The sequence below is a fragment of the Crocodylus porosus genome, unplaced genomic scaffold (assembly GCF_001723895.1).
Source record: "Crocodylus porosus isolate Cpor-Errol unplaced genomic scaffold, CroPor_comp1, whole genome shotgun sequence".
Taxonomy (NCBI): Eukaryota; Metazoa; Chordata; order Crocodylia; family Crocodylidae; genus Crocodylus; species Crocodylus porosus.
The window spans coordinates 20,135,833-20,147,028 of record NW_017728951.1 but is presented as its reverse complement, the minus strand read 5'-3'; the positions used below and the strand labels follow the sequence as shown (position 1 = coordinate 20,147,028).

Sequence of the window (11,196 nt, the reverse complement as noted above, 5' to 3'; positions counted from 1 at the left end):
TGACCCCAGTACTCTTTCCTGCCATGGCAAGGGGTCGGACTAGATGATCTGCTCAGGTCCCTTCTGACCCTAGAAACTATGAAACATGGGGGGAGGCAGCTGTTGCCCTTGGCCCCTTGTGCTTAGCCGGCCCTGGCAGGACCCTGCTGCTGCCCTGCTGGAGCCTCAAATACCCTTTCTTCCCCTCTGGGCTTTGGGTAGGGGTTTAAGTCCCCTGCTGTCTCCCTCTAGCCTGTTTCTTGTCACCTGTGAACGAGCAGCTAAATGTCATTAGGCCGCTCTGCTTTCCTCCTTAACCGCTCCCCCGCTTTCTCTGCTGCCTGTAACAGGGGTAAGGGTTCCCTATCTGAAAATTTCTGTTATTACTGATGGAAAAATATTTCCCTTGGTTTGTGAGTATGAGGTGAAGTTGACATTTATCAATGTTTAGCAGTAAAAACTGAATCCTGCCAAGCCTAGGCATGATTCAGAAGATCACTGTAGGCTACTACTATCACACAAACTGTATGGCAGTTATTACATGCTATATAAATGTTGCAGGTTGTATTCAGCAGTAGTAAAATAACCATCTTTTAATACAGTTTTTCAAGGGTCTGTATTCTCAGTATTCATGCCGATTGAATAAAATATTGTTTTTTTGTTTGTTTGTTTTTTAAATTTCAGTCACCCATAAGTCTCTGCCACTCTTTTTAGGCTCAAAAATCAAACTGGAAAAAAACAAATCGGGTTCCATTCTGCTGATTTCCCCATGGTTCATCCACTGGGCTAGTGCCTTTGCATCACTACACAAATCCCTGCCTCTTGAGCTGAGAAAGTAATGGAGAGCCATAGAGGTTGTCATTTTTTTGAGCCAAAGGTGAAGGAAGGTACTAAACCTAAACACATGTTTACCAGAGGGATTTGCAGGTACTCTCTGATAACAAGGGAATGGAAAAAATGGAAATCTTTTGGGATCCCTTCCAGGCCCTCAGTCACTTTGAAGTTGGTTCGTGCATAATTAGGGACCTGCTCAAATCACCATGGCGTGGATTTTGCAGAAACTGCAGAATTGGGTAATCTGCAGGAAATACGAAGGGGGCTGCCAGCACGAGGAGGAGCAGTCACTATGGCTGTTGCCCCTGCCCCTTGTCACTGATTGGGTGAGAGGGCTGCCTATTATACAGCCTTTTCCCTCCCCACCAAACAGTGACAAAGGGTGTGGCCACATGATGGACAGCACTGTCCCCCAATCGGGTGGGGCCACTTGGGCCCCTTGGCCAATTAGAGTTGTGTGGTGGGAGGAGCACCAAGATAAGCCTGTAAAATGTGGCCAACCTCCTGATTTGCTTGCAGAATTGAGCATCTCCTTTAGTTGGGTGGACCCCTTACGCATAATCTAGTCGGGCATAGGAGGGGGGAGAGGATGGACAATTCTCAGTGAGGACAGAATCGTTTGGAGATTTTTATTTCCTAAAATTCAAGCAGTTTCCTCTGAGCATGTGCAGATTGCAGTTTTTCAAAGGCATTTAACTTGGTTTTACAAGGGTGGTAAGAGTTTCATCCTTGGCACAAGAGGCCTCTCCCCTTGCCAAGTGTGTCAAGTCCCTGGTTTAAAGCATAGGTGCACTAGAGCAGTGTTTCTCAACCAGTGAGTTGTGAAGGCTGTCTAGGGGGGACGTGGGGAAGTGGTGGGCTCGCCGCTGGCACTTCTGCTGCTGTGTGCCGCCGGCACTTTCAGATTTGCTCGTCAACCAGCTGCTGGGGGAGTCTTCCCCCCAACCTGCGGCCTGGCTCGTTGTTTATTTTGGTGGGACCAGGGTTTCTGGGGCCAGTGGTTGGTGGGACGTAAGGTGGAAAAGGTTGAAAATTGCTGCACTAGAGCAGTGCAGAAGAAAAGTTGCCTGATGTTAGCACAGTCAGAACAGCATTTTTCTCTTCTTTGGATTTAACTGAACAGTTTAGCTGAAATCTTTCCAGAAAAAATTCAGCTCACCATATATAATTTCAGCCAGATTGGTTGAAGTTTGGCTGTTACAGGTTACTACAGACAGGGTCCTTAATTCTGGGAAGTGTAGCAGAGCTTCAGCAGGTGACACTGTATCTGTCTCTTCCTAACCTCTGATCTGAAATTGCGTATTGGTAGAACTATTAACACATAAGAAGAAACTACGTTGCCTTCATAATAACCAGGTTTGGAGAATCTGGCTGTAGCCTCCCCTTACCTATATATCATCTTGTTTCCAGATTTGAATTTGTTTATAGTGTCTGGTCTGGTTTGGAAAGCTTCCTCTTCGAGTAGAACATCTCCATTGCTTCCTCTCCCACCACTTATTCTTAGTGTGTCCAGGAAGTAGTCATGGCAGCTCTTTCTTGGAACAGCAGAAATGTTTAATCTAGAGAGGCAAGGTCCGAGAAGGTCTGCTTTACATCCAGCAGAAAACTGCAGTCTCAATTTAAGAAGTCCTTGAGAAAGTGAGGAAGATGAGGTAAATGTGTGGGTGTGCTTTATCTTTTATCTTTAATCTTCTCTTGTTGTGTTCTAGTTGTGCACGGTGTGGATATGTGTAACAATTTCAGTGTATGGCTTGTACTATAAATCTTCAATTTCTGAGTGTTTTGCATGGCTCTGACCCCGTGGGTGGTATGGGGGCATGGGCCAGCCCTGGCTCTGGCCCTACAGAGGGAAAGGGGTCATACCCCAGCCCTGGCTCTGGCCATGTGGGGTAGAAGGGGACATGGCCCGGCCTTGGCTTGGCCAAATGTGGGGAAGAAAGGTGGCCCAGCCCTGGCTCAGGTTTGGGCTTTGGAATTTGGCATTGTGGAAGAGGTGGCAGTATTTAATTGCCACTGAATTTCCCATCTGGTGGGGAGCCTTGCCATGGCTTGGTGGGCTGGTCGAAAACTGAGCACCGCTACTCTGAACAGTTTAAAAGATGTGTCTTAAATATACAGTAGAAAAGTATGGTAGTTTGGCATTAAAATAGTATCAGAGACTTGCTAAAAGACTGTTGGAGGCGGTTACCAGTGTTTGTGTTAAGAGTTGATTCTTCTATGTATTTCTTTAAGAACCCCAAAAATCAAACAGAACACCTGCAAAAGGATTACAAGAAGACAAGGTCGAGTAAATGTTAAGTCATTTAATGGCGTCATGAGATGCTGTATACAGACAGAATTGGATGAAGCCAAGTATTACATTAACACCCTTTATCCGAGTTCTCCAAGGCATTGTAAACTCCAATTTCAGAGATTATGCAAGAACATCTTGCATACACACACACACACACACACACACACACACACACACACACACACACACACACACACACACACACACTCACACACTCACGATGCTGTTGCAGTAACAAGTTACAGCAGAGGCCTGGAAGTTGTCTTCAGACAACTTTATTCACAGCTCTGATATTAGAAACTATGATCTGCAGAATAGTAGGGAAATATTTGCCTTCTAACCAGTATGTAATTTTAGGTTTAGCCATCTAATCTCTGATCCTATTTTAATATGAATGACTGTTTCTTGGCTTAAAAAATAGTGTACGTGCACAAGAGAGCTATGCATAAGTATGCAAATATGCATTTTAAAATGTAGATGGATGAGCCTGCCTGTAAGATTTTGGTGTGTTCAGTTCTCATTGAGTAATTTAAGTATATATCATTTATTTTTTTTCTGTCATTGTAACATTAATAGAGAACATCAAACACCAGAAAGGGGATGTAGCTCCTAAGGTGGTGGTGGTGGTGAGAAGATTGAAAACAGCTTTTGTGGCTGAGACCAACAAGGCCCTTTTGTTAAAAGCTAAGAAACTCCCCATCATCAACAAATAATGCAAAACAACAAAGTTGCATTTGTCGGCAAAAAGACTGATTAACATGGAAGGATAAAAACACTGTTCCCTTCAATTGACCATTTATTTTTGAAAGATTGCTTTAGAATTTGATTAGGATTTTGCAATTACTGAATATTTCTTGGAATCATTTACTTTAATTCACAGGCTTGGATAAAACTGGAACTGGACCCGGAACATGGACACTGTTGTAGAGAATATAGGGAGAGCTAATCCAGAAGCCAATTATCAAATGGTTTATAGAAAAATGGAAGATACTCTGAATGGGTAGCTGCAGAATAACCTACCCCCCTGCAGAATAACCTGTCTTTTGGAGTGGTTTTCCTTATTACCTTGGTTGCAGGTTTGCTTGTCTTTTAGGCATCAAGTTATGTCCTTTTCGATATTGTGGGGTGGGTGAAGGGGGGGCTGCATGATTATTTCAAGCCTACAACTCCTTTTGTTTGCATGGCAAAAAATACCAAACTTGTCATGGGTTGCAAGGTCCTATCTTACGTAGGGAGTGTAGTAGAGGGTCGTAATTCAAAATAGGCTGGAAGAGATCACTTAGTAAGAACTGTTCATAAGTCTGCTATATTATCTGGGATTGGAGATTTGAACTGAAGACTTCTAGAGTTGGCTGTGGGAGAATTTGTAGTCTGAAGCAGAGCCAGTCCTTCATGCTAGAAGTGGACTTTATGCTCTATGCTTTATGCTTTAGCATTGGACTTTATGCTCTATGGACTGAGTTTAGAGGAAGGCACTTTGTGGTTGTGCGCTAGCAAGGGTTCGCAACTTGTGCCTTGTAATGAAGGCAGTATTATATTTAAGATGTTCAACTTATTTGTGCTTTGGTCGTAAAGGTTAGAGTAGTTCCTTTGTTGTTGAGTAGGTATTCCAGAACAATGTTGTTTGTTTGAATGTTAGGATTTGATTCTTGTGGGCAGTCATGAAAGGGGTGGTTACTGATTTGATGCTGCAACCCTATGTTAGCTATTGATGCGCTTAATATTTTAAGACTAAGTAATGCTCACATTAACATTTGCTTCTTTTTTCTCCTGTGTTGCAGAAATTCTAGTAAGGAGCATTTGACCATCTAATCTCCAACTCTTGAACCTTCCAATATCAGGATTAGAAAAGAGTGCCTTCAGAATCAATATGTAGCAAAAGGGTATTGTGCCACTGAAGCTCCTCCCTCAATCCAGTTGTTTGTATTTTAAGGATCCTTGTAGCTTCAGCAGCAAATTATCACATTAAAAAAGTGGATTTCATGTGGTGCTCGCAAAACATTGAATCGCCATGAGTAGTAATCTAGGAAAAGAAAAAGACTGTAAAGAGAAGGATCCAAAAGTCCCATCTGCAAAAGAGAGAGAGAAGGAGGCCAAGGCGTCTGGAGGGCTTGGGAAAGAGAGCAAAGAAAAGGAGCCTAAGACCAAAGGGAAAGATGCCAAAGATGGAAAAAAGGACTCCAGTAGTGCGCAGCCTGGGGTGGCTTTTTCAGTGGACAACACGATAAAACGACCTAATCCAGCCCCAGGTGCTCGCAAAAAATCCAGCAATGCTGAGTTGATCAAAGAGCTAAATAAATGCCGGGAAGAGAATGCGATTCGCTTGGACTTAGCCAAGAGGTCTATACACATGCTTCCATCGTCTATCAAAGAGTTGACACAGCTAACGGAACTTTATTTATACGGTAACAAACTGCAGTCCTTACCGCCGGAGGTGGGCTGTCTTGTGAATCTGGTGACACTGGCACTGAGTGAGAACTCGCTTACCAGTTTGCCTGACTCTCTTGATAACTTGAAGAAATTGGCCATGCTTGACTTGCGGCATAACAAACTTAGAGAAATTCCTTCGGTGGTGTACAGGCTATGTTCTCTCGCCACTCTTTATCTACGCTTTAATCGTGTAACTACTGTGGAAAAGGATATCAAAAACTTGTCAAGACTCACCACGCTTAGCATACGAGAGAACAAAATTAAGCAACTACCTGCTGAAATTGGTAAGCACTTATGCTGTTCAGAAGCTTCTGGTGAATCTGTAAGTTAACACTAATTGAAACAAGTGCATGTATGGACGATTGACCTATGAAATGCCTCCCCCCAGTTCAGACTTGCGGTGTTGTGTGGTTGGTCGTTTAGCTCTCACCTGCATTATTACAATACTTGATTACACTGACTATAACCCATTTAATGTATGTATCTCCATTTAGAAAGATCTTTCCTCTGGTTCCTAGTCTTGCAACTAGAATGGCAGGGGAAGGGTTGTACCCTGTTGTGCCTTGCTCTTTGGCATAAAGAGCCCTGCCTTATCCTGTTATATCGTCTATCTAAGCGGTTGTCAACCTTTTGCACCTTACGTCCCACCTACATAAGGTCAAAAAATTCTGGTCCCACTGGTGGACGAGTGCAGGGACAGATTGAAGTGTGCAAAAGCGAAAGGAGAAGTCCTGCTGTGGTATTTCTGGTTTCGCTGCCGCGACCTGAGTCCCACCTAGAGGACCTTTGCGTCCCACCAGTTGAGAAACCCTGATCTATCTGATGTAGCAGAAAAGATTCTAGGTCACATTTTATGTTAAGTTTCCATTTTTAATGGGGTATAAATGTTTAGATAGTATAACCATGTTATTTATGGTCTTGGGTAATGTGTTATAGGGCTTTGTAAGCATGTGCATGTCAGTAGAAAGTATTATGGTGGTTGTGCGCCAAAATTATAAGCAATCTGGATGCTGTAATAATATAAAATAGCTGGTATATTAACAGTTTTTTCTTTGAAAAGAGGTATATAGGTTGTAAATAAACCTTAGGAAAATTTGAAAGAAGACAAACTATCAGTACTGAAATTGGTAAGTAGTAGTTTGATCATTAGAAGTAGTAGTAGTAAGAAGTAGTAGTAAGAAATTGGTAAGAAGTAGTTTGATCATTTCAAGTGATGATTTATGTACAGGGATACTATAACTCCCAAGCTGTCTGATCCAGAAAAGCATCTGCTCAGGAAGTGATTTTCAAGCAGGTTCTTAATGGGATCTACACATATATGTCAACTATTTTAAAAACAGGCAGTAATTAATATATTCTAAAAACTGGAATCTTAAAGATGGAAATCTTTCAGGGTTGTGTTTTGTCATTTAGGCATAGATTTCATGTATTTCATGGACACTGGCATCGAGTCCAGCCCTCTGCCCCCAGGGTAGGAAGTCAGCAGGGATCATAGGATCCCAGCAAGATAATGTAGATTTTCAAAAGTATTTTGGCCTTGCCTCACTGATAGTAGTCTTTCCTGAGTCCTATTTTCAAAAAGGATCTTTCTGTTAATATTCCCCTAGGCTAGTTAGGGGGTTCAGAAATTGGTTTAGGGGGTCCCCTCAGTAACTTCTGTAAAGTTGGGGAAGACCATTGTTTTAAATCCTTAAATGACCTCTGTCAGATTATGCATTTTGTCAGTTTGCCCTTGCAATCCAGCATACTAGATTGCTCACCTCCATAGCAGCAGTACCCACTACACATTTCCCAGCCCAAAGCTGCAGATCATTTGACTGGCAGCATCCAGTGCAACAAATTGGATCCACAGAATAACTTGGGCGTGTACAAGTGTTATAGGACTGCTGACGGCCGGTTTCAGTTTCTAGCTCTCTGCAGGTGCTACTGGAAAAATCTTTAAGGTAAACACTAATATATTAGTATGTAAATAATGTATGCATTTTGTGTTATGCTATGCCAGAGCAGGCAGCATGGACCTACAAAATACATTCTATGTATTTTGCATAGAATACACTGAGTATTTAAATTGTCTTTAGTTAGCAAGCATTGTGGTTTTAAAACTTGGGGCTTATGTAACATGCTGTGCTGCTGGCTTGTCCACAGGGAAGGAGTGCCAACTACAGCTGTCAGTGAAGAGCAATTGATTTAGCAAAACTGCTAGAAAGCTGTGCTGAAGGTCCTGCGTTCTGTGCCCACGTTGTCATATGGTAGTGGGTGTGCTATAACGTGTTGGTCTGAACAGGAAATAAAAACTCACCCTGTTCCATGAAGTAGAGGGATAGTGCTCCTATTCTATCATGAGAGGCTGTATTAAAAAGGGCATAGGTGGCTGGGTGCAAAAATGAAGCTCCAGCATCTTTTTGTCCTCTTGATGAAAGGGCATTGTCATGGCCTTCATGCCAGTCCAGCATGTAATAATGTTTTTGACTATGGTGGTTTCATCATCACTGGGCACCACGGGCATCCTTTGATTAGTTAGCACAAGGTGGTCCTTCTCTTCTCTAGTTTAAACATTAATGGGAGTTCATTATCTGGAGTTTCCAAATGTCTAGATGAACTCCCAGCAACTTCTAGCAGAAGTTTTTACTCGTCTCTGAGTCTGTGATTCTTGACCAGGGGGCTGGTGACACCCTGGGATGTTGTGACGTTTTGTTAAGTGTCACAGGGTGCCACACAATATTAGCACTCCTAGGTATACAAATATCTACACACAATTCACAAGGTAGACCCAGAGACTTGAAATAGCAGCCTGTAATGTCAAAAATCTTGTGACTTATTGTGGTCTTTCTGAATTCTTCATAACAAAAGAGTTGCTCTATTATTTTTTTCTTAATCAAAAAATGAGTGAAAGCTAAGAGCTGGCATTTACAAGGGGTACCTTGGGTCTAAAAAAGTTGATAATCACTTCCGTAAGTATATGACTGCACTTTGTATTTTTAAACGGTACCCTATTTCCATTTTTCCCATACTTTATATACTTTACCCTACTCCTCCTGTCTATTGACCTCCTTATTTTTTACCATCGTAACATTTCATTAGTACCTTCTTTTTGTGTTAGGGTCATTAATCAAAACAGTAATGAAGATTGGTCTCCAGTCAGGTATTTGAAGAAGTCTTCCAGTGGTTGATACTCCATTTCCAGCTGTTATCTCCCCATTAGCCGGTCTGGAGTTCTCACCTTCCAGATAAGTTTATGTAATACTCCATCAAAAGCTGAAAAACGAGTTGGAAAATGTGCTGTCTCAGTTTTTCTAGAAAATTAGCTATCTTTCTTTAAGGTAGCAGGTCTGGCTTTCTGTGCCATGTTCCATTTTCCATTTAACTCCATATCTTTGATTATTCTCACTTTCAAAATTTTGTTTGAAAGTCTTGAAAACTATTTTAAGTCAGATTATGTCTCTGTCATCATCAGTTTGTTTACACCTCCCCATTTTCAAGTGCATGTGTACTACATTTGCTTCCAGTCATATGATGGCACCTGTGATTTTTCTAGATCTGTTCATTAAGGACGCTTACTGATGGGGCTGCAACTCCCAAATGGATTTCTAATGTGGCACAAATTTAAAAAGAAAAATAATGCAAGTGGGTGTGAAATTTCACTTTTCTATAAAAGAAAAATTAAGCACTGATCTTAATACCACATCCTTATACGTAGTTAGAACATCACCAATGCGAAAACATTGTTCAGATATGATCAAAACATGGATTTCACATGCATTCATTTTGGAAATAAAAAACCCAACAGTATTTGTTTCCCTAGGGGATTTTTTTTGAAAACTCAGCGTGATACAGAGAACAGTTTGATTTTCATATCTATCTTTAACCTGCTTTTCTGTCAAGAGTATAAATGATCTGTAAGCCAGGTTTGCTTTTCAAGTGTTAGAATAGCTCTTGGGAGTGACAGTTTTTTGCTAGTAAAGTTAGAACAAGCTAATTCTGACCCAGTGGACAGATATGCAGGGACCAGTTTGGTTGTAGTGCATTTATCTATCATCCCACCTGATGGACCTCGCTGATGTTTTAGCAAGACTTGAAGTATTTTATTAATTAACAAATGTACTACAGTTCCTGCTCTTTCTTCTCCAGTATCACTGATTTTATTTATTTATTTTTTTTTTTTTTAAATGAAAAAAAAATTTTTTGTGGGTGTAGTGCAAATGTGTAAACTTCTACCTGACAAGTGTTTAGATACCAAGCACCTGTCTGTAGAATTCAATTAATTGTCAACTGCAAAATTAGGGGCAACTTCTCACTCAAATGCTGTTTCTCACCTTTAGGGTTTTTTTCATTGTTTTATTTCTGTAGCACCTAAAAGTTTTCATAGCACTTAGGAATCACCAAGGCTGAAGGACTCTCAAGGATGGTTGTTCGTTTTTAAATCACTCATTTTAATTAGTATTTAAGTAAATATTAATGTAAACACTTTGTTTAATTGTATATTTTTAGTTAATTTCTTAGAGAGGTTTATTGTCCTGTCTTGTAACTAGTTGATTTGTAAGTTATTTTAGCACTACTTTTTGGTAACAAGGAAGACCTGCTGTATCTCGATTCCTTCAACTCGCTTAACTCACAGTTATGTAGCGTCTTAATTTCTATTTTGTAGTATGTTTTTGGGAAAAGGTGAATCATTCATCCTTTTTCCTAACTTAATATGATATTATTTGTGCCGAGCTCTAACTGGGAAGGACCTGCAATTTTTATTTCACAATTAAAAAAAAATTAAAATAGAATTACCTTCAGTGTAGGAAGCCGGTAAGAAAAAATGATCAGAATAGGTTTTGCATTTTAAACAAGCTGATTTATTAAACAAAGGAAGTATTACCAGTCGTTAGTTAGTTAGACTAATTGCTTTTGGTCAAAGTGTCTGTCAGGCTTTTAGAACTAGTGTTTTTCCTTTGCCTCGCTTTATTCAAAGATGGTAAGAGGAAGATGAGCTCTCCTAGCCTTCAATCCCCAAAGTGCTTCTTAGTTTTAAAGTCACTGAACTGAGCTAAGCCAATAAGTTGAAATGAAGAAAGTGTTGTTTTCTGTATCTGCAGAAGCTACGTCTGTCCAAAGCTGGGTTTAGCACTTCAGCAAACTCAGGTTGAAGCAGCTTAGCCAGTGTCTGCCCTCTAGGTCAATGGTTCAGTGGTTAAATGTTTTTAAAACTTTGGCAACAAACATATACTGCTTGAAAACTATTTTAAGTTGATTGTAGTAAGTTTAGGCCTCGATACAGGCAGATTATTTAAAAATCTGATTAAAAAACAACTTCTTAAAGTTTCATCACTATTTCTCCACCCTCCTCTTAAAAATATTTGTCTGTGAACATGTGGTTGTCTGTAAAGAGTTATGTTAGTATTTTTTTTACCAAGCACCAAAATGCATTTGATATTTTGAAGATTGAATAGGACCAGTTGCCAGTGCATATAAAAGTTATGTTTACACTATACTGTAGTCTATTAAGTGTGCAATAGCATTATGTCTAAAAAAACAATGTACATAGCTTAATTAAAAATACTTTATTGCTAAAAAATGCTAACCATCATCTGAGCCTTCAGCGAGTCGTAATCTTTTTGCTGGTGGAGGGTCTCGCCTCGATGTTGATGGCTGCTGACTGATCAGGGTGGTGGTTG

At 40.6% G+C, this 11,196-nt stretch overlaps 1 protein-coding gene across 1 annotated transcript in view; it reads left to right on the top strand.

Moving 5' to 3' along the window:
* The first annotated feature begins 4,881 nt into the window (after positions 1–4,881).
* SHOC2 (SHOC2, leucine rich repeat scaffold protein) overlaps positions 4,882–11,196 on the top strand; it is a 49,478-nt gene continuing 43,163 nt past the window's right edge. The window contains exon 1 of the mRNA XM_019556166.1: positions 4,882–5,820. Coding sequence (XP_019411711.1) covers positions 5,118–5,820 — 703 coding nt within the window. The 5' untranslated portion in view covers positions 4,882–5,117. The remainder of the gene's footprint in view (positions 5,821–11,196) is intronic.